Here is a 23,404-nt window from a genome sequence, read left to right as displayed (position 1 = left end):
TATGTGAATATCATGATGGTGTTTGGAATATTTATGTAAAATTATATTGGGGTAATTAGATCGGACCTAATTAGTTAGTAAGAGGTTCTCTTGTTATATAATAGTATAGATTAATTAATATTTGTTAATTGATTGTTTGTCTTGGTCAAATGCTCAATTAGGGCATCTTAGTCATAAACATATACAAAAGGTTTATGTCATGTCACGTCACTGTCACGTCAAAAGTTAAAAACCTAATATTTTTTTAAAACTTCTCTATGTTATCATAAACATCTACAACTATCTTTTTTATGGGTTCCACTATCAACTAACTATCTTCAACTATCTTTTTTATTCCAAATTTCATTATTTATTTAAAATTTAATTTGTATATATTATTAATTCATATTCTCAATTAAAAATTTATGATATACTAAAATACTATATAAAAATTAGTATGTATTGACTAGTTTAGAATATGTGAAATTTATTTTAATGAAAATTAAATTACATGGATTAAGAAAATAACATTAAATAAATGAAAACAAAATACACAAACAAGAAAAATAAAAGTACAAATACAAATTCAAATTCAAATGCTAATGCAAACGAAAGTACAACTAAAAATTCAAATCAACTACATACCCCATTTCTTTTTAATCATTTCACAAGCATGAAGATGCACGCTAAGTTGTTCCTCTGTCATATTTGTGGTATCTTTCATGAGGATGTCATACTCATATTGAAATATTTCAGATTTTTTATTTTCATTAGCAGCATTGCAACCCTCCAATTTCTCCAGTTTTTTGTTAGCGAACGCTGTAAATTTTTCAATCACATTAGCCATGCTTTCTGTGATCACATCTTCCAACATTGTAATTTTTTCTTTACCCTTCCTCTTAGCTGCCTTCTGGCCAATTGGACGAGTACGGACTTCATATTCTTCTACAGCAACACTCGTGTCAGGATTAGAAAATGATGTGTATGCTCCCGATTCAGATGTCCTCGTATTTTTTTTTGAAGTGACGATTTTCTGATTGTGGAGTATATTTCTCACATTCTCTGAGAATTCTCCAAACATGTTCGTACTTGAAAGGCTTGTTCTTTTTATTACTCATCCACTCTTCGTGTGTTTTGATTAATATATCATCATCACTCCAAACGCTTGCACGATTACTATGCCACTTATTATAAATTCCACTAAACTCACTCACCAATCTTTGAAATTTAAAAAAATTGTGATTTTATCTGCTTCAATTGTTTCTACGGTTCCAACAGGATGATGTTCGTTGTACTCCTCTGTAATACGTTTCCAGAAAGCTTTCTTTTTTGTGCATTGCCAGTAATTGAATCAGTGCTTACAAAAATTCATGACCTCGTGAGCACCTTGTCTTCTTCTAGTGACCAAGCAGTCTTCTTCTTCTTTCGATCATCTTGTTCATAGATCGTCTCTGTATTCCTATCCAGGGCAATGTTATCGAGCCCAAATTGAGACGAATGTGGAGGAAATTGAGACTCCAGTACAGAAGTTGGTATTGCAACCTCTAAACTAGACCTTCTTGATTCTTATGAAGGGAATGTGGATGCTGTTGGATAATGAAATCCAGAAGGAGGAGGAGTCCCCATGTAAAGTGTGTTGCTCATCATCGAACAATACTCATGAGGATGCATAAAATGTGGAGCTCGAGGGACATTACTCGGATTAATTGGAAAATTTGGAGGAATCTGAAAATTATGAGGATGTTGCGGTACGTATGGAATGGTTGAGAGATTTTGAGAGTTGTGAGTAGCACGAACAGTGGAATTTTGAGAAGATGAATTCTCTCCAGTATTCGAAGAGTTCAAGTAGTTCATGAAAGCTCTGAATTGATTTTCATCCATGTTGGATAGTTTACGAAAATAGGAAGGAAGATGCAGAGGAAGATACTATGAATGAGATAGAAAAAAATGATTCATTGATAGATATATTTATAGTTCAAAAAATAGCCGTTATGAAAAAAAAATAAAATATAATAAAAATATATATAGATAATATAAAGTAAACGTTAGAAAAAAATTTGAAAAATTTAAGTTTTTTTTTTTAAAAAAAAACAAGACCCGTTATAATTAAATAATAAACAAATACAAGAGTCGTTACCAAATTTGATTAAACAAAACAAAAAAAACAAGAATTTGGGACATGTTTTTTAAAAAAATTAAAAACCCCGCCCCTGCAATGGGGGTGGGGTTTTTAGTGGGAGGTTTATATTTCTATAAACCTCCCACTACAGATGCTCTTACTTTTTAAGCTCCATAAAATCTTTAGATTTTATTGATTAATATCTGATAATTGATCATGTGTCTTGTTGACGAGAACAATATCTTGGTTCGGGTCATAAATGTTTTTGTCATGTTCCCGAATTAGTCTTAAATGTTATAATGTTCTCGGTTTCAATACAAATGTTTCCCAAAAATTCCGAATTGGTCCTTAATTAGGTCTATTTGCGAGCTAAAACTAACAAAATATGTGTCACGTGCCAGTCACTCGCCCTAAAGCCCCAAACTCCCAAATTGAAATCTCTGTATTTCATTATCATTTTCCAGTGTTCTTCTTTATTTCTCAATCGAAGACAACCGAAATGGGTACCAGTGCAATTTCGGAATGAAATTAACGACGGTGTTCTAGCAAGTATGTATCTCCAACTTCCTCTATTCACATATTGTAATGATCCGACCCGAATCATCTACTAGCTAAACTTAAGTACGCAATTAACTTCAAGTAGTAAAACATGTAACTTGATCAGAGAAATACACGTGGAAAATTAAATCGAATACAACACCTCAAACTGGCAGAATATAAATGGTAACCGACACTATCATATCTAAGTGCTTAGTATCTAAAAAACCCAAATAAAACAAAACAGAAAGAACCTTCTCCCAACAATCACTAGCATCAACCCTAACCTTGCCTCGAGCCTCTTGTCTCATTCAATCTAATATATGTCCCATCAAATGGAGTGTCCAGGATAAACCAAGGACGTGAGCTACTAATATTCAGTACGTAAATATGAGTATACAAACCGATATGATGCATGCAAGTGATGTGACTGGGTAACTGGGTCAACTAAATCAATCCTGATCAGGTTATGCTTCATGAGTGAGTAGTATCATATGGGTTCCAATCCGCTAGGTAACTCACACATTCATCTAGATCATCGTAGCCTCGGTCCCCTTCATTTGGTAGCTCCTCGTGTCAGATCATAAATCAAGGGTGTAGAACTAAGTGACCCTACTAGAACGACTACCACGAAGGAGATACATGTTCAACATGATATTTATGCACGTGAAACATATGTATAAGACAGTAAAACATGTATCATGGGACATAAGTGCAACATATAAGCATGCATACTCATTGGATATCTTAGTCAGTACTTGCATACCTCTAATAGATATGTCGAGTATACTCGGGGTCTATAGTCCAAACCTATATTCAAGTGATTAGCATATCACTATAGCTAGTCTAAAAGTCATAAAAAAAAAGTTAATGTCTACTCCCAATGGCTACTGGGAGTTCAAACTTATATTTACGTACGTCATCAGCCATCTGTTTTCTAAGACCACAACTCCATCACATCTCTGCTACAGCTTTGGAAGAGTCTTGCTAATATCCAACCCTCGATAGTATGGCTAAAAGCACTCAAAATATACAATGAACTAGGATTACACAAAAAACACGCACTGATTATGATAAATCTCGGACCTATTTATAGACGGTGATCGGACAATCCGATCCCTTGAATTCAATGACGTATCAACAACGTCTTGACACCGAAGTAGACAGCTGTGTTCGACGATCCAAACTCACGATCGATAGATCTAATTTCCCACGTGTCTGTGCACTTTTGAAATCTCAATAATCTGGATGGTTTAACTCTAATTTTAATGTTCTGTTCTCGCTCAGACGATCCGATCTGAAAGTTCGGTTCTTTCGAACTCACTTCGGTGGATCCGAATGCTTCGGGTAATGATCCCTTGACCATGTTTAACATTTTAATGACTTAAAATAGTTCTTGGGTCACTATACATATTTTCTTCTCCATTGGGATGAGAAAACTCTGTAAAAAATTTTACATGGATTTTTTTTAAAAAAAATCGATTTTTCTAGATATGTGTTGTTATTTTTTGTTTGATTTTCCTTGTCATTGTGATTTTTGAAGGATTGGAGTTTGATCAGGAATATATCTTAATTTTGGTGATGTCATGTATAAGACAAACACTTGAGCAAATCAATCGATATTTTTAAAAAAAAAAATTGATTTTTTTAGATATGTGTTGTTATTTTGTGTTTGATTTTCCTTGCCATTGCCATTTTTGAAGGATTAGAGTTTGATAAGGAATATATCTTAAATTTTGTGATTTCATGTATAAGACAAACACTTGAGCAAATCAATCGATATTTTTTTTAAAAAAAAATCGATTTTTCTAGATATGAGTTGTTATTTTGTGTTTGATTTTCCTTGTCATTGCGATTTTTTAAGGATTAGAGTTTGATAAATATATATATATATATATATATCTTAATTGTGGTGATGTCATGTATAAGACAAACACTTGGGAAAATCAATCGATGCATTGATCAAAGCCAAGTATACAAATTCGATCTCAATTTATGGTGACAAATTGATTGAAATAAACTGATAAGGAATCTCTTATCAAATTAATAAGTGATCCAGATCAGACTGAAATTCAAGATCTAAGTGAGACAAATTCAACTTAGACATATCAGATCAGATGAGCTTAACCAGATCAAATGGAACCAGACCATATCAATCTTGTCTTCGAAGCATCACGATAAATTAGTCTAAGTTTTTTAGATAAAGCCAAAACAAGTTGTTGGAGATAAAGACGTTGGAAAATTCGTACTCGACAACATTCAAATTGTCCCATTACTTCCAATACTATTTTTGGAAGGAAGAGGACACGTGTCACATTCTAATTGATTGTCAGCTATTTTTGAATCAAATTCTCACCTGCTAAATTTTCGAATGTTGGATGAATCACCTATAAATACTTGATGATATGCAGAGTTGATCTCTCTCGCTCCTGCGCATTCAAAGATTCATCATCAAGCATACAAGTGTTTTCCAAAAGATTCAAGCAAGAACCGGATCAAATCTCAAGATACAATAATATACAAATCGTTATATCAGATCAATCAGAAGTGATCAAGCCGTCAAGTTTTGACGAAACATTCTTGTAGTTTCATTATACTTTTTCACTCAATCAAAAAGTGATCTGAATTGAGAGTGTATTTCTAGGAGTTTCTTTCAAGAGTTTATTGGACTGGGTTTGTGCAAATCATTGTATAAATAAAATTATCCAAGTGAAAATCCTTCTAAAAATAGAAGAAGATGAGACGTAGAAGTTTTAGCTTCGAACTTCCATAAAAAATCTCTAGTTTTTTACTTTTATTTTCTACACAATTTCAGTCTGCCAAAAGCTAATGTTACTTGGCCAAAAAATATATGTGCAAAAATATGTCAACTAACATATTGAACAGATATATATAAAATCAAGAACGTGTACGAGAAGCTCAACAAACACGTCATCATGAAAGTCAAGAAAGTGTGAGCAATCCGACGGCGCCTACAAGACTAACTCGAGCGGTGCCTCGCCCGGCATCCGATATCTTTGTCAAATATTTCGAAAAAGTGACGCTTTCCCTCCGGTGATGTGCAAGCCAAATGCAAATATTGTTCGAAATGTTACAAATTTCAACATGGAGGTGGTTATGGAACTTTGACGCGGCATGTGGAGAAAAATCATCCGATGGAAATCGTTATTGATCGTTCTCAAACTCAAATTATGGCATTCTCTTCTCAATCGGGTAATAAATCTCAACCTTTTAAATTTAACGAAAGTAGATTTAGAGAAGAAACAACTAAATTTTGTGCAATTTAACAATGTTCTTTTAGTTCAAGTGATAAATTATATTTTAAAAATTAGCTTTCTACAATTGCAAATCATTCTATTAGACGTATACCATGAAATAGTCTAAAAAAACAATTAGAAAACTAGTCGTTGATTAAAAAAAAGAATTAATTAAAGAATTTCTAGTTTAAAATAAAATTTCTTTGTGTTCCGATATTTGGAGTTATCATTGGCAAAGTTGTTCATATATGAGTATTACATGTCATTGGATTGATAATAATTGGAACATTCAAAAAAGGTTGCTTGTACTATATGTTTTAACAAAGCACACATGACACAATATTTCTCAACTTATATTTGTTATTTTAGAAGAATATTTTTTAACTTCTCAAGTTTTTTCCATTTCATTTGATAATGATAGTGAAAATACTTCTAGTATTAGTGAGCTTATTGACATATGTAAGCCATCAATATATGGGAAAAAATTTTCATATTAGGTGCATCTGTCATATTTTAAATTTGTGTGTTCAAGATGAACTAAAAAGTTTAGGAACGCATATTCAATCAATTAGAAATGCAATTCATTATTTATGGATACATCCCCAAGTTATGAAACAATGGGAAAATTTTTATAGATTAAATGGTATGAAGCCTAAACGGTTCGCACGAGACTTTCCAACTCGTTGGAATTCAACATATAAATTTTTATTATTGTCTTTTGAATATAAATATTTATTATGTATATTTTTTCATCAACATGTTCAAGCTAGTGATATTTATTTGTTTTCAAATCAATGGAATATTTGCATTAGTATTTGTGAAATTTTAAAATTTTTTAATGATGCTAGTGACCAATTATCCGATGTTTATTATCCTACTTCAGATTTAATTTTAACACATTGTTGTAATATTGCTTGTATTTTTCATGAACATGTTAAATCTAATGATAGTGATTTATCTCAATGTATTCAAGTCATGAAAAAAAATGAAAAAAAATATTTTTTGCACATTCATAAAATTTTTTTATGTGCTTTTATTGTAGATCCTAGACTTAAATTAGATTGTTTACAAGACATGTTAACATTATATTATGAATCTTTAGACCCTGTTACGGAATCGGTTCCAAATATATCATTGATTTTGTTCAATATTATAAGTCATTTATATGATATTTATAATGAAAATAACATCAAATATGATGGACAAATTGTATCACATGAAACACAATCTACTGCAACTGGTAATCTTACTTCTAAACTCGTTAAAGCACAACTTTTATTAAGGGAGCGAACAAAACGTCCACGAGGATCCTCAAGTTCCAGTCAGGAACTTGAAGATTATTTAACCAATGTGTTTTGATTTAGTGATACAGATGAGGAAACTTTCGATATATTGCGATGGTGGTCGCAAAAAACACAAACATGTCCAATTTTATCTATAATGACAAAAGAAATTCTAGCTTGTCCGGTTTCAACAGTTGCGGTGGAGCAAGCTTGTAGTATTGGAGAAAATACATTGGACGAGAGACGTTCTAGCTTAAGGCCAGAAAATTTGGAAGCTCAATGTTTGCTCAATGATTGGTGAAAAGCCGCTAGCCGAACACAACATATTAAAAGTGATGAAGAGGATCAAGAAGAAACTGATGGAACATCCAGAACTACGACGCGAGAAAATGCGAGTGAATGTGATTGAATGTAATGAAATGTGATTGATTTTAATATATGTTATTTAAAGTTGAAATGTAATATTATTTTTATCGAATAAATGTGATAGATTTTTATTGAGAAAACGAAATTTTGATAGAGTTTTTAATATAAGTTGTTGAGATGTAATATATTTTTTATTTAATAAATGTAATAGATTTTTATTGAAATAATGAAATATTTGATAGAGTTTTTAATATAATTTGTTGAAATGTAATATATTTTTCATTTAATAAATATAATAGATTTTTATTAAGATAATGAAATATTTGATAGAGTTTTTAATATAAGTTGTTGAAATGTAATATATATTTTATTTGATAAATGTAATAGATTTTATTGAGATAATGAAATATTTGATATAATTTTTAATTTAAGTTTTTTAAAAAAAATTTAAAAATGGTGTGTAAAAAATTTGGGGTACCCACGCGGGGGCAAATTGTATCACATAAGGGTGAGTATGCGAATTTGTTTTAAAAAATTGTGTGCTCCCCGCGTGAGTATGCGAATTTGTTTTAAAAAATATATAAGGGTTGGCCCGGATTCGAAATCGGCGGTGATTTGGACCATAATTGGCCACAGACGGGCCGGTTAAGGTTTGAACCCAATACTATATGAGTTTTGACACCTCTTTCTTGACATCAGGTCCGGACAGCTGGGTGAGATTTGAACCCAAGACTAAACCAGTCTTGACGCATCACTCTTGTTACTAGGCCTAGACATGAAGGATTTGAACAAAAGACCCCATTACACAACCCAATACCAAATGGGTTTTGAAGCCCCACTCTTGCCACTAGACGAAGAGATACTTCACACACATATCAATTTATCTTAAAGCAATTTAACATAAAAAAAAAATTCGAACAAATCAACAAAATTTACAAGTTTTATGCATTCTTTTAGAACCATTCAATGATTGTGATACCAAAAATAGCTTTATTCATTGCCTAATCAACAAATTTTTTTTAACGAAATTTGCATATTTCATAATATATCGACCAAAATAACTAAAATTCAGAAATATTTGTACTAAAGTTAAAAATTGAAAATTTAGTGGAAACACTATTTTCCCTTGATTAATCTTGAAAGATAAACGTCTCAATCAATCAACACAATCTATATAGACAAGTCTCCCACCTAATCTCTTATTCCTTTCTTCGTATAGTCAAAATCTAATTCTGTTTGACAATTTACAAAACTATTATTAAACTGCAATTCGTTGATCCTTTCCTCACTCCAAAATTCATTCTAAATTGTGTGCAGTCAAAGAATGCTTAGCTGCCTACCTTCAATACAAAGCATCACAATTGTGCAATCTTTAAATTCATTTTCACTCACAAATAATTAACACCTGCTTTTCATGTAAAAAAAAATTATCAATCAAATCTTTAAATTCAGAAGAAGTTTCAGTCTAGAAGGATTCAAACTCTTCAAAAATTTCATAAATTTTATTTACCAATTATTATGAATTAAAGTAGCCAATTTCAGAACATATGGTTGATAAAGAAATTTGAAGACATCCAGCTTGGCCATTCAAATTTTAATAAATAAAATAAATATATTTGACCAGGGGAGAGTCTTCAACTGACAATTAAATTTTCAGAAAGAAATCAAGAAAAGCTTCAGGCGTCGAAGGTTAGGAACCAAAATTATGCTCGTCTGGTCGGATTCCTAGCTCTTGAGAGATTTGATTCCAATCTCTTCTACAGCAATACACTTGGAGAGTAAGCGCCTCGAGTTCAAGATGGGGCAAGAATCGTTTATATACAGCTTCGTGGCACGTGGCACGATGGTATTGGCTGAGTACACCGAGTTCACCGGAAACTTCCCGGCGATTGCGGCTCAGTGCCTGCAGAAATTGCCGTCTTCAAACAACAAGTTCACCTACAAGTGTGATCACCATATTTTCAACTTTTTAGTTGAAGATGGCTATGGCAAATACTCAATATTCCTTCTTGTTTTGTTCTTGCTTTGCCAGATTTCGATGTTTTATGGTTGATTTTGCTGATAGTTTAGCTGGATTGATGGTAATATGAAATGGGTTTCTATTGGATCTGATATATAACTTAAAGTTGGAGTCTTTGGTTATTTTATTGGTATACTCAGCTACTTTTCATGAAAGAAGCATTTTTCATAGTTGAGAAGGGCAGGAATTTTGTGTTTCCTTCTTGGATGCTGGAGAATGTCTATTGTCAAGTTGTTTCATCCTTTTATATCAATTTATTCCTATACTAGAATCAGAAGACAGATATTCTTATGTTTTCCTGATTATTCAACTGATCTTGTGCTCATTTGTTAGTTGCCGAAGCAACTGATTTTATGTGCTTATCGTCTCTATTATAGAGTTGTATCATAGTTTTAGTTGAAATGTGTGCACATTCTAAGCCCACGTGGTTTGAAGTTTCAAACAGAAAAGTTGTGCAGTCAAGTGATTTGGTGTCTACGAGTAGATTTTGTGAGTAAAGCACATGGGATGGAGCATTCATTCTATAAACCTACTGGTACTTTTGGGGCCGAATGCTTGTTAGATGAGAAAACTTTCCTTTTCCATCTCAAACGTAATCTAGTTCTCTGATTGTGTTGGCCTCCTACAAGCTCATCAAGAGGGTTGCAACTATGAACTTTGTTGCCCTTTTGAAAATCGCAGTTATTTGCTGAAACTGCAGTCAAGATTATTCCGAATTGTTTACGCTTGGCTCTTATCCAACTTGGTTTATGCTTATTCAGAATCAAGCATGTCTTATAGCAAGCCAATTCTATAGCTTTTTTATTGAATTTAGTTGAGCTTAATCCAAGAGTTCTGACGCACAAGCCTACCAGTGAACCTTTTTACTAATCAGCGACTTCCAATCTTCTATCACCTCCTCTTTTTTACTTTTGCTGCAGTTTGTGTTTCATGTTTTAACACTTTTCTGTTGAAATGAAAGAAATGTAAATGGTTTGCTTTCATAGTTGACTCGCAAACAGTCGTGGTGCTGAATCATGCAAGCTTATTGTGTTCTTAGTTTTTTTATTTTTTAAAAACATTTTTGATGCAGCTTATTGTGTTGTTGCGAAAGAATCTGTTGGAAAGCAGATCTCAATTGCATTTCTTGAACGTATAAAAGCCGATTTCAAGAACAGGTATGGAGGTGGTAAAGCAGACACAGCAGTCGCGAAAAGTCTCAACAAAGAATTTGGGTATGCTTCCTCAGAAGATTTGTTGGCTTTTTTTTAACAAATTTATATTTGTTAGTTTTTTGTTCTTTCGAATGGTAACAACTGCACAAAACCTGGAAAATTTATGAAATGCAGGCCAATAATGAAAGAGCATATGCAATATATAATTGATCATGCCGATGAGATTGAGAAACTTTTAAAAGTTAAGGCCCAAGTATCAGAAGTCAAAAGTATTATGCTTGAGAATATAGACAAGGTATGAGGAGTGAACTGGAGAAATATTTGTGCGTACCACTTTTTTATTGGTGTTTCGGATTATACTATCTGTGTTGTGTTGTTTCATTTGTAGAAATGGCAATTTAAGAGAACTAATACAGCATAAAAGCCACCTCTTTTAATTAATGATTTATGCAAGATGCTCAATAAAGGAGGTGAATAATTTGTGATTGCAAAACTACAAATGTATACCATTAATTGACTTATTTGTTACGGAGTTTTAATGTCAACAACCTTAGTGTGTGCTTATTATTTGATCCAATGCATCTTCAGACCATCGAGAGAGGAGAAAACTTAACCATCCTAAATAACAAGGCCGAAGACCTGCGTGATTCGGTACGTTGAATTGCCATTTTCTGTGCATGCAGTATTCTTGAGATCACACAGTGCTCACATGCATATTCTCTGGGACATGTTCATTACTTGATTTAGGCCCGAGAATTCAAGAACAAAGGAGCACAAATACGGCGAAAAATGTGGTATCAGAATATGAAAATAAAGATGGTCGTGCTTGGAATTCTTCTACTCTTGGTACTAATTATCTGGCTTTCTGTTTGCCATGGTTTCAACTGCACCAACTAGAACGTTAAAGTTATGTCGAGTTGCAACCGATATTATCGCAATCTTAAAATTTTCAGAGAATATGATAATGTCTGAAAAATCTTTGGCTTGGGTTTTTAATTTTTGAGGAAAATTTGTTATGTAATTCGTGCAATGTATTTCGTTAGATGTAAAGCATGAATTTTTTTTAGATGTGTACAAGAAATAATAGAACGTTTGATCTTTTTAAGTTTATTTATATCAGTTTGAGTTTGAGCTCGTGAGTCTGGAAATGGTACCATTCTTTACATTTTGTTTACGATTAAAAAGTAAAAACATCCATGTATTCTTTTATTTAGTTTTTGGGATATCAATAAATTACATTCCAAGATTAAATAATTAGTTTAATTTTTATTTTACGCACAGCTTAAAATTTGCTTCTAAAGATTAATTCGAGACCATTTAATTGGTTCATGAAGACAAATCAAATTTAAGTATCCAATAAAACAAATTTACTGATGTGAAATCACTATATTACTATTGGCACGTGCTTATAGATTTAAATCTTTATATAAAATATAAATTTAAATATAATAAATTTTATGTGAAATATAATAATATTATAATTTTTTTTAAAAAAATCAAAGTTAATATTTGAGTATTGATGATTGATAGTATATACATTCGATATGTAGGCTGTTTTAGTGTGATTGTTAAGATCTTAATTAATTGCTCAATTCACATTCAATCTTTAGAATACCATTGAGTAGATTATGTATATCGATTTTTAATCGTGTATCGAATCATGTATAATTCGATCAACACTGTATATATGTATTAATAATCACAAAAAAGTTTTCATAAAATCATTTCGCATTGTGGAGAATTAAACTCCATTTGACTCTAAATTTGAAATATAATAACCTCTTCTGATACCCCTAGAAAATATTAAGAGTTTGACCCAACCCGAACCCGATGCAGAAGGGGAATTTCATTTATAACAATCACTATTAGGTATCAAGGTCTAACCCAATTAAAAGCATGTTGGTGCAGACATTCGCCCTATATAAAAGGGCCCATTCGGAACAAAGGAGAGAACCTATTGTTCTGGCCCGACCTGGGTCCATTAGGGCTAAGTCGAGATGGGTCCACTGGGCCGAGCTCATTAGTTTCTAGTATGAGTTGAACTCGATATAAATTATATGGATTTGTTCATTCGCAAATATCTAATAGATAATGATAAGTTACAACATAAATGGGATTTGTCCAATGAATACGGAGTCCTACTCCCATGCAAGTTCTATCTCAACAAGGTAACCTACCCTTCTAACCCTTATAAATACATGTATTGTTCATGGTTTTATTCATTCACTTCTTCTACTCAGCACTATATACTCTCTTTCGCTTTACTGCTCTCTCAATCTTCTGAACATTAACTTAGGCATCGGAGGGGTCACGCCGAAAACACTTTCGGCGCCCCCTAACCTAACTTCTGCATGTGCAGGATATATCCATACCCGACCCGACCTGCTCAATTAAGGAATTTGAAGATCCATTCTACCAGACCGAACCTAAAGAAAATTTCCGACATCATCATCTTCTTTTTAATTGATTTATTTGTACTATTTTACCTTTTTTAAAACAACTTTATTTAACCATATATATGAAAATTCATCTAAATCACAAATTATCAACAAATGTCATTTTTCGTAAAAACAAATTTCCAACTTTCTAACACTCCAGTTTGCAGCCTCCCCAACCAATCACCAATAATACGATATATACAATTTTTTTTTTTTGTCCACAGGGGCATAGACGAGTTGGTAAGGCCTAAGGTAACGTGGAAAGAAATTCCCCAACGTTGCGGGTTCGATCCTCGTGTGGAACATATTTCCTGCTGAAATATTGTTGGGGTATGCTCTGGGGATTGGGCCATGTGCTCCCTCCTTCAGGTCCCTGCCGCTAGTGCACATCCCTCGATTTACCCTCCGCATGAGCCAATGAGCCTCCACTAATGTGGAATGGGGTCCCCTTCGGGGTCAACCCTTTCTAAAAGATATATACATTTTTTTCTTTAATTTACAAGACGTTAGGTCTGTTTCCTTCTTCTTCTTCTGTTTTTTTCAATGATGATTTGATTGCTAAGTTATCTAATTATTTTGAAAATTATACACACTACAAAAGAAACCTCATCGTGAAAATAAGCTTCATATCAGTGCCTTCAAAAGTTTTCAGCATGGATCATGCATTTCAAAATAAAAAGGACAATTCTAATGCTTACAACATTATAATATTTAGAATTCGCTAATAATCTCAGTAAATCAAAATCTACATCAAAATTTGTTGGGACGAGTTTTCGAGTTTGAAACTCAATCTTAAATAATGATTAAAAGCAAAGAAATGAATAATGTTGAAGAAAGAGTATTTGCATCAAAAGTGTGCAGGAATGATATCTATATCATTGACTCCCACGTTATATATACATCAAGTTACAAACAATACATTAAGCAAATTCTAAGGCATAGAAGCTGTGATCCTCTTTCTACGGGATTATGATTACAATGATCTAGGAGGATAAATATAGAAAGATAATATACAGCTAATATAATACAAAGTGTTTCCTAATACTCCCCTCAAGTTGGAGAGTGAATGTCATGAAGTCCCAACTTGTTTCGCAAATTGACAAACTGATCTTTCCCCAACGCCTTTGTAAATACATCAGCTAGCTGTGAATGCGAAGGGACAAAGGAAGGATTGATCATTCCGGCTTGAATTTTTTCTCGTACAATATGTCTATTTCAATGTGTTATGAGTTTAACCAAAGAATTCTAATTCTTAAACACAATGCCAGACGAAATACAAACAAACCAATTCAACACACGAAACGATGCAAGAAAACAAAACGCAAGAACAATAGAATTACTTGGTTTGGATTACTATCAATCCTACATCCAAGGTTCTGGGATCAATCCCATTAGAGTCCACTATAAACCAAGAATTTTCAATCAATACAACTCTCTCACGAGAATCACTACAATCTATTCCAAGAACAGGAAAAAAAACTTAACAATTTAATCAGGAATCCAGAAGCAGATCTTGATCTTGTGCACTCGATCCAAGTCCGAGCTGTAGAGAAGAAGATGAGCTTGATTCCAATTGATAGCTCTCGAATAATCCCAGAGAGTTCGATACTCTTATCTGCCTTTTAATTGATCTGATAATCAACCCGATGAAAACTGCTCAAGACTGTTATATTAAGCTCTTAACTAACTTAACAAAACAAGTAACCACTCCTAATTAGATCTCAGCCGTTGGACTAGGATTAAGATAAAGGATGAATCCTAGCCACCCAATGACAACTAATTTGAAGTCAACTATAGTCTTCACAAATCTCCACCTTGACTGAAATTAGATGTTCATAGTAGATTCAAAATGAGATCCCAATAAACAGGTTTCGGTCTACTCCAGCATGTTGAGCATATTCAATGCTCCCTTAAGCTTGTTCACTGGTATCACTTTTGTCATCATGTCTGCCGGATTGACTAAGGTATCAATTTTTTGGATATTCACAGTCCCTTGTGCAATGATTTCTCTGACAAAGTGTAGTCTAACATCAATATGTTTTGTCCTCTCGTGAAACATTGAGTTCTTGGACATATGTATAGCACTATGAGAATCACAAAAGATTGTAACAACCTTTTGATCAAAACCCAATTCTGAGACAAAACCCTTTATCCATAGTCCCTCCTTCACAGCTTCAGTTAAGGAGATGTACTCGGCTTCTATTGTAGATAAAGCTACAACATTTTGAAGAATTGATTTCCAACTCACTATGTTTCCACCTAATGTAAAAACATAACCAGAAATCGATCTCCTCTTATCAAGATCAGAAGCATAATCAGAGTCACATTATCCTTTAACTTCACAAGTAGCTGCAAAATGATTTGAGTATACCGGTTTTAGATTTGATGATCCTTTCAAGTATCTAAATAACCAGTTAACTACTTGCCAATGTTCTCTACTTGGTTTGCTCATAAACCGACTTACAAGTCCCAGTCCATAAAAAATATCAGGTCTGGTAGATACCATCAAGTACATTATGCTCCCTACTGCATTTGAGTATGGTACATTTCTCATGTGAACTGATTCTAGTTCCTCTTGATCACCCTTTACTGCCATTAGTTTGAAATGAGCGCCCACTGGAGTGTTTACAGCTTTATCCTCTGCCATATTAAAGAGACAAGTACTTTGTTAACGTACTTTTCTTGAGACAGTGTGATAAGTGTATTTTATACACTTAATTTATATATGATTTTAATTGTTAATTGCTTGTTTCGAGCAGATTTATGCTGTGTTGTGTTGTTTTTGTGCTTGCAGAGAATTATTGAATTATTGTGAAAAAGAGAAGAAAAATGATTTAAAGAGAAAATGGAGAAAAGGAATTAAAGGATAAAAGAAAAGAAAGAAGAAAGAAAAGAAGGAGAAAAGAAAAGGAACGCATAGAGATTTAGGAATAGTGTTGGGCTTTCTTTAATGAGCCAATTTTTAGCGCTTGTTGTTAGCGTCTATTCAAGAGTAATCGCGCAATGTTTCTGAAATCTGAGAATTGGAAATTACGAGTTGAAGGCGCGCCCGTGCCGTTCTTAGAGCGCCCACCCCATTGCTGATTTGGAAAGTTTTATTATTTCGGGCAATTAATTCTATGGGCTTTTTGAAGGGCTTTTGCTGAGAAATATAAAAAGAAATTCTTATCAGAGGAGAGGAGGAGCCGCCACAATATTTTTACACAGAATATCAGAAGGTTTGATCGTGTGATTTTCCTGGAGATTTTCTGGAGCTTAACTTGAAGAACGAAGACGGAGTTTGATAGTCCGGACACGACATCAAAGACACTTTATTTAATTATGAACATGTTTGGATTTATGATTTATTGTTTTCAGAATTTTATTATGAACTAATTTTTATAGTCTAGAGGTCGGATGGAACCTGGTGTAGACACTTTCATGAATTTTTGATTTTATTGAATTGAATTTCTTCTAGATTAATTGTTTTTTCTAGAATTGATTGTCTTTTCAATTATCTGATCAATAATTGATTTGTTATATTTATTTGAAATCATTGCTCGGGAGAGGGGATTTTGAATAGGACATTAGAAAATACACTGCTAATTATTTATACAGCTCGGGAGAGTGTATGATTTTAACAGAGCTTTTAAAAAGAACATTATTTTGTGATAGATCACTGCGATAAATTCTTAATAGGAATATTGGAATTGAATTGTAGTTGATAAACATTATTTGTTGCTCGGGAGAGGGAAATAATATACGTAAGTGTTCTTGGTTATTAATTGATTGGAATTCATGAAGATTAATTAATTAGGATTGATTGTTGTTGAAACCAGGTGAAATTTATACCTCTAGACCGTTTTTCTCTGATTGATTATTCCTGAAAGTTGTGTGCGTGCTATCTAAAATCATCTTAATTATTTTATTTTTATTGCAATATTCTTGATTATTGATTTTTTAGATAAAGTTTAGACTATTTTAATTACAAGTACTAAATATTTTTATTTTACTCCCTGTGAGATCGATATCTGAATTATTCACTATATTAAAACTTGACACTCGTACACTTGCGAGAAAATTTCACAAGAAGTTTTTGGCGCCGTTGCCGGGGAGTAAATTTTGATTATTTTTTTAGTCTTGTTACCAATTAGTCTAGATTTTAATTTAGAGTTTTTTTTTTATTTTAAGTTACTAATTAATTTTTTCTTATCTTTTAATTGCAGTCTATGCAACGATCTCAAAGTGCTAATTCTCTATTGTTTGATCCGGAGATCGAGCGCACTGCACGTGCTTTAAGACGAGCTAGAAGAGAAGAAATTGAAAGAATGGCTGAACAAGAAGCAAATCAAGCTCCCCTAGTGCCTATTAGAAATCACTTCAGACCGACGATCCAGGCTCACTATTCTGGAATCGCTCGAGGAACTATCAATGCAAACAATTTTGAGCTGAAGCCTGCATTGATCAACATGGTTCAACAGAACCAATTTAATGGGAGCACCACTGCCGATCCTTATCTACACCTACGCACCTTTTTGGAGATAACCGGTAAAGTGTCTGAGGACATTATACGCTTACGCTTGTTTCCGTTTTCTCTCAGGGATCAAGCCAGAAGTTGATTGCAATCACTGCTGCTTGGAAGCATCACTACTTGGGAGGTGATGGCAGAAAAATTTCTTGCAAAATATTTTCCTCCTGCCAAAACCACCCAACTGAAGATCGAGATCAGCACCTTTCGGCAGATGGATTCTGAACAGCTCTACGAGGCGTGGGAAAGGTATAAAGAATTATTAAGATGTTGTCCTAACCACAATTTTGCAGATTGGGAACAGATCGAGTGGTTTTACAACGGACTGAATGCGCCTACAAGGATGAATGTCGATTCTGCTGCTGGAGGTACTATATTTGCGAAGGATCATGTTCAGGCTTATGATATGTTGGAGGAGATGACGGTCAATAGTTTCCAATGGCCATCTGAGCGTATAGGAGTAAAGAAGCCGGCTGGAGTGTATGCAGTGGATCCTCTCACGTCCATCACTGCTCAATTATCTGCACTGACTACACAGGTAGCTTCTTTGAATAAAATTAATGTTGCAGATTCAACTGGAGTTGAAGGATCACCGGCCATAGAGCAAGTCAATTATATAAATCCAAATGGCTACCGAGGATATGGAGGCTATAGAGGTAACCCTGTCCCAAATACTTATCATCCTAGCTTGCGTAATCATGAAAATTTTTCGTATGCTAACAATAAAAATGTGCTGAATCCTTCGGGATTCAATACAAACAAGGATGAGGGTAAGCAGTCGTTGGAGGATGTGGTTAGTACTTTTGTGCAGGAATCAGGTAAGAGGATGGCGAGAACTGAGTCTCGACTTGACAGTTTGGAGACGCACATGGCCAACATGGGCGCAGTGTTGCAATCCTTGGAGGCTAGTATTGGGCAGTTGGCGAACGCACTGAAGGACAACAATCGCAGCCAGTTCCCTAGCAATACTGAGGTGAATCCCAAGGAGCAGTGCAATGCCATCGAAGTGCAGAGTGCCAAAGACGTTGGAGTTCAAATTCCTACTGTTGCGGATAAGAAACTTGAGGAAAAAGTTGAGGAGAAAGAGAAGGAGCTTGAATCTGAGCCAAAACCGATGTATAAGCCTTCACTTCCATACCCGCAAAGGTTCAAGAAGAAAGCATTGGACGAGCAATTTTCCAAGTTCTTGGAGATTTTTAAGAAGATTCATATCAACATTCCCTTTGCTGAAGCTTTGGAGCAAATGCCGAATTATGCGAAGTTCATCAAGGAGGTGATGTCCAAGAAGAGGAGGCTGCTAGAGAACGAGGTAGTGAATTTAACGGAAGAGTGCAGTGCGGTGTTCCAAAACAAGATGCCACAAAAGCTTAAGGATCCAGGGAGTTTTTCTATTCCTTGCACTATTGGCTCTTCTTATTTTAATAATGCACTTTGCGATTTAGGAGCTAGCATTAATCTCATGCCCTTGTCTATTTTCAGGAGCTTAGGACTTGGTGAGGTGAAGCCTTCCATGATCGCGTTGCAGTTGGCTGATCGATCTATCACATATCCGCTTGGAATCATTGAAGATGTTTTGGTAAAAGTAGATAAATTTATTTTTCCAGCGGATTTTGTTGTGTTAGATATGGAGGAGGATGCAAACATGCCCCTGATATTGGGGAGACCTTTCTTGGCCACTGCCGATGCCAAGATAGAGGTGAAGAGAGGTGCATTGTCAATGGGTGTGGACGGTGAGAGTGTAATTTTTAATATATTCATGAAGTCATCTAACACCCCTATTGAAAAATTATGCTTGATAGAGCCGGTTATGAATTTGGAGGGTCGTTCAAAAGCCGACATTGCGGTTGATTCATCGAACGTGAGAGCGCCAAAACCACCAAAGAAGGCCACGAAAAAAGCAAAATTTAAAAGGCGGTTCGTGGAATTTATTTGGCGAGTGAAAGAGAAAGGGAAGAATTAATCCCGTTAAAGTCGGGCTGACGACTTTAAACCAAGCGCTACTTGGGAGGCAACCCAAGCATTTTCTTTTATTTTAATTTATTTGTTTTTATTTTTAGTTTATTTAATTTTTTGTTATTTAATTGTTTTAAGTTTTTTTTTTAATTATTTTAAATTTTTGAGCTTAATTTTTCTTAATTCTCAAAATTTTTCAGACTCTAAAAATCTCAAAGTCGAGCAGACGGCACGCCCGCCCCATTTATCTGAGCGCCCGCGCCTTACTTGGACGAAATTGGAGTTATTTTGCGACTTAAAGGCGCGCCCGCGCCACCCCTGCTGAGCGCCCGCGCTTCCTTTGCACCACACTTATTCAAGAACAGCGCACTACATAGTGCTATCGCTCAACTCAAAGGAGCTACATGAAGCGCTATCGCGCTACCACAATATTTTTGTGCTGTAACTTAAATCCATGATTGTCTACCTATCTGACAAATATTTTTGAAAATATGGAACCAATTAGATGAACAATTTCCTACATACTCTGTGATTAATACTTGAATCTGATTTTTGAGACATACAGACATAGATATGATTGATGCATTGTTTGAAATTTTTGGGCCTACTTTTCATTGAATTTATCTTTAGTTGCCCATTTGAGCTACACTTGTATATTAGTACATTGAGGTACGATAATTCTGAAACTACTTGTGAAAATCATCGTTTACTGCTGATGATTATTCTTTTCTGCACTGATTGAGATTTGTATGATTTAATTGTGGATTGAGACTTGTCTAGAACTAGTTCGAACAGTCTTCGAGGCGAAATACGGGCAAAACTGAGATTAGGGATGATTTAGGCAATTTTTCTGATTGAGTTTGAGCCTTTCAAGCTACCCTCTGATGAATTTTATTCCTAGTACCTTGTTTGAGCCTAATTGAAAATCGAGTGGCATGCGTATAAACGTGTGATTAAACCCCCATTCGTAATTATTTCAAGGTCCTACATTGACTACCTGAATAGCCTATACACTATTTCCTACCTTTAAGGGAGTAATTTGAATGCTAAAATATTTATGCTCCTTGTTTTATTTGTGAAAAAAAAGGATTGTTGTGGTGGATGAATTGAAAAGATGAAAAGAGGTAGTAGAAAAAAGAGTTGAAAAAAGTTGTGAAAAAATTGTGAAAGAAAGAAAAAATTTGTGAGAGAGTTGTGAAAAAGTTGAGAAATGAAGTGAATTGAAATAGAAGTGAATTGTGAAAGAAAAGGAGTTGAAATTAGAATTAGAGCATGAATGTGAATTACTCCTTATTTTAAATTCTTATCCTTCATTTGTAGCCATGAGCCAGGCCTTACATTATAAGCTGAATAAGTCCTATTGACCGAGTCTCAGTTGCCCAATATACTAGTGGAGAAGAGTTGCGAGAGTTGATTGATGCTTTTAATGATTATGAATTTTGATCTAAACACTTACACGTTTATTCGTTGCATTTACCTATTTGTGAGTGTTTTTGATTTATATCCTATTTTTGATCCTATTGCTACCTTGAAAAGACCTCATGATCTATGAATGTTTGAATTGAATTCGGATGAAGGTGTTTTGAAACGTGAGTTGCGGAGATTGTGAGTTTATGCGGTTATTTTGTTCTGGCTGAAACTTTCAAGTGTTAGTAGGTTGGATATGATTGGATTTGATATTTTTTTGAAATCATTGATGAGGCCATTGTTCCATATTATTTCTTGGCTATTTTTGTTGGTTTTTGAGAGAATGAGTTTTTGGAATTTAATAGTTTTGCTCGGGACTAGCAAAAGTCTAAGTTTGGGGGTATTTGATAAGTGTATTTTATACACTTAATTTATATATGATTTTAATTGTTAATTGCTTGTTTCGAGCAGATTTATGCTGTGTTGTGTTGTTTTTGTGCTTGCAGAGAATTATTGAATTATTGTTAAAAAGAGAAGAAAAATGATTTAAAGAGAAAATGGAGAAAAGGAATTAAAGGATAAAAGAAAAGAAAGAAGAAAGAAAAGAAGGAGAAAAGAAAAGGAACGCATAGAGATTTAGGAATAGTGTTGGGCTTTCTTTAATGGGCCAATTTTTAGCGCTTGTTGTTAGCGTCTATTCAAGAGCAATCGCGCAATGTTTCTGAAATCTGAGAATTGGAAATTACGAGTTGAAGGCGCGCCCGCGCCGTTCTTAGAGCGCCCGCCCCGTTGCTGATTTGGAAAGTTTTATTATTTCGGGCATATGGGCTTTTTGAAGGGCTTTTGCTGAGAAATATAAAAAGGAATTCTTATCAGAGGAGAGGAGGAGCCGCCACAATATTTTTACACAGAATATCAGAAGGTTTGATCGTGTGATTTTCCTGGAGATTTTCTGGAGCTTAACTTGAAGAACGAAGACGGAGTTTGATAGTCCGGACACGGCATCAACGACGGATTTGTTTCTTATCTTTTATTTAATTCTGAACATGTTTGGATTTATGATTTATTGTTTTCAGAATTTTATTATGAACTAATTTTTATAGTCTAGAGGTCGGATGGAACCTGGTATAGACACTTTCATGAATTTTTGATTTTATTGAATTGAATTTCTTCTAGATTAATTGTTTTTTCTAGAATTGATTGTCTTTTCAATTATCTGATCAATAATTGATTTGTTATATTTATTTGAAATCATTGCTCGGGAGAGGGGATTTTGAATAGGACATTAGAAAATACACTGCTAATTATTTATACAGCTCGGGAGAGTGTATGATTTTAACAGAGCTTTTAAAAAGAACATTGTTTTGTGATAGATCACTGCGATAAATTCTTAATAGGAATATTGGAATTGAATTGTAGTTGATAAACATTATTTGTTGCTCGGGAGAGGGAAATAATATACGTAAGTGTTCTTGGTTATTAATTGATTGGAATTCATGAAAATTAATTAATTAGGATTGATTGTTGTTGAAACCAGGTGAAATCTATACCTCTAGACCGTTTTTCTCTGATTGATTATTTCTGAAAGTTGTGTGCGTGCTATCTAAAATCATCTTAATTATTTTATTTTTATTGCAAAATTCTTGATTATTGATTTTTTAGATAAAGTTTAGACTATTTTAATTACAAGTACTAAATATTTTCATTTTACTCCCTGTGGGATCGATATCTGAATTATTCACTATATTAAAACTTGACACTCGTACACTTGCGAGGAAATTTCACAACACAGTGTTAAAGAACAGAGCTTTCTGTTCCTGCTAATTTCAACTCCCAATATCTGTTTTGCTGGTCCAAGGTCTTTCATCTCAAATTCATTGTTGAGAAGATGCTTTAACCTTTGTATCTCAATATAATCTTTACATGCTATAAGCATGTCATCCACATATATCAAAAGATACATGTATAATTGATTAGACAACTGCCTAAAATACACATATCTATCATATTTAGATCTGGTGAATCCTTGCAACAACATAAAGTCATCGAAACACTTGTACCATTGTCTGGGTGATTGTCTTAGTCCATAGAGAGCTATCTGTAATAAACAAACTTGTTCAGCTTTTGAATTCACTTCAAAATCTTCTGGTTGTGTCATGAATATTCTCTCCTCTAAGTTTCCATGCAAGAAATCTGTCTTAACATCTAATTGTTCAAGTTCCATATCTTGAATAGCTGTAAATGCTAACAAGACTCTAATGGATGTATGTTTAACCACTGGTGAAAAAAATTCATGGTAATCCACTCCTTCAATTTGTGAGAATCCTTTTGCTACTAATCTAGTTTTATACCTTGGTCTTTCAACCCCTGGTATTCCTGGTTTT

General features: G+C 34.0%; 2 protein-coding genes across 4 annotated transcripts; one reads left to right on the top strand and one right to left on the bottom strand.

Moving 5' to 3' along the window:
* Positions 1-616: 616 nt before the first annotated feature.
* Positions 617-1,060, bottom strand: LOC140873548 (uncharacterized). The gene has a single exon (XM_073276713.1). The coding sequence runs from the start codon at positions 1,058-1,060 to the stop codon at positions 617-619; it is 444 nt and encodes a 147-aa protein (XP_073132814.1).
* A 7,766-nt stretch (positions 1,061-8,826) lies between these two features.
* Positions 8,827-11,846, top strand: LOC140873505 (vesicle-associated membrane protein 724). Of its 3 annotated transcripts, XM_073276653.1 has the most exons (6): positions 8,830-9,230; positions 9,305-9,529; positions 10,634-10,775; positions 10,890-11,010; positions 11,304-11,366; positions 11,463-11,846. In XM_073276653.1, the coding sequence occupies exons 2-6, from the start codon at positions 9,340-9,342 to the stop codon at positions 11,610-11,612; spliced, it is 666 nt and encodes a 221-aa protein (XP_073132754.1). In that variant the 5' UTR covers positions 8,830-9,230; positions 9,305-9,339; the 3' UTR covers positions 11,613-11,846. The 3 variants fall into 3 exon arrangements, with proteins under 3 accessions (XP_073132756.1, XP_073132754.1, XP_073132757.1); XM_073276655.1 differs by having other exon boundaries at positions 8,827-9,487; XM_073276656.1 differs by lacking the exons at positions 8,830-9,230; positions 9,305-9,529 and adding an exon at positions 9,598-10,096.
* Positions 11,847-23,404: the final 11,558 nt, after the last annotated feature.

This window comes from Henckelia pumila, unplaced genomic scaffold (genome assembly GCF_033568475.1).
Source record: "Henckelia pumila isolate YLH828 unplaced genomic scaffold, ASM3356847v2 CTG_627:::fragment_1, whole genome shotgun sequence".
Lineage (NCBI taxonomy): Eukaryota > Viridiplantae > Streptophyta > Magnoliopsida > Lamiales > Gesneriaceae > Henckelia > Henckelia pumila.
The sequence above is the reverse complement of the archived record's forward strand: the minus strand, read 5'-3'. Positions and strand labels throughout refer to the sequence as shown.

Excerpts from the sequence above, each read along its gene's own strand:
- LOC140873548 (XM_073276713.1), bottom strand. The coding sequence starts at position 1,060 with ATGTTTGGAGAATTCTCAGAGAATGTGAGAAATATACTCCACAATCAG.
- LOC140873505 (XM_073276653.1), top strand. The coding sequence starts at position 9,340 with ATGGGGCAAGAATCGTTTATATACAGCTTCGTGGCACGTGGCACGATG. Across the intron at positions 10,776-10,889 it reads AGTCTCAACAAAGAATTTGG|GCCAATAATGAAAGAGCATA; the intron begins GTATGCTTCCTC and ends TATGAAATGCAG. Across the intron at positions 11,367-11,462 it reads CCGAAGACCTGCGTGATTCG|GCCCGAGAATTCAAGAACAA; the intron begins GTACGTTGAATT and ends TACTTGATTTAG.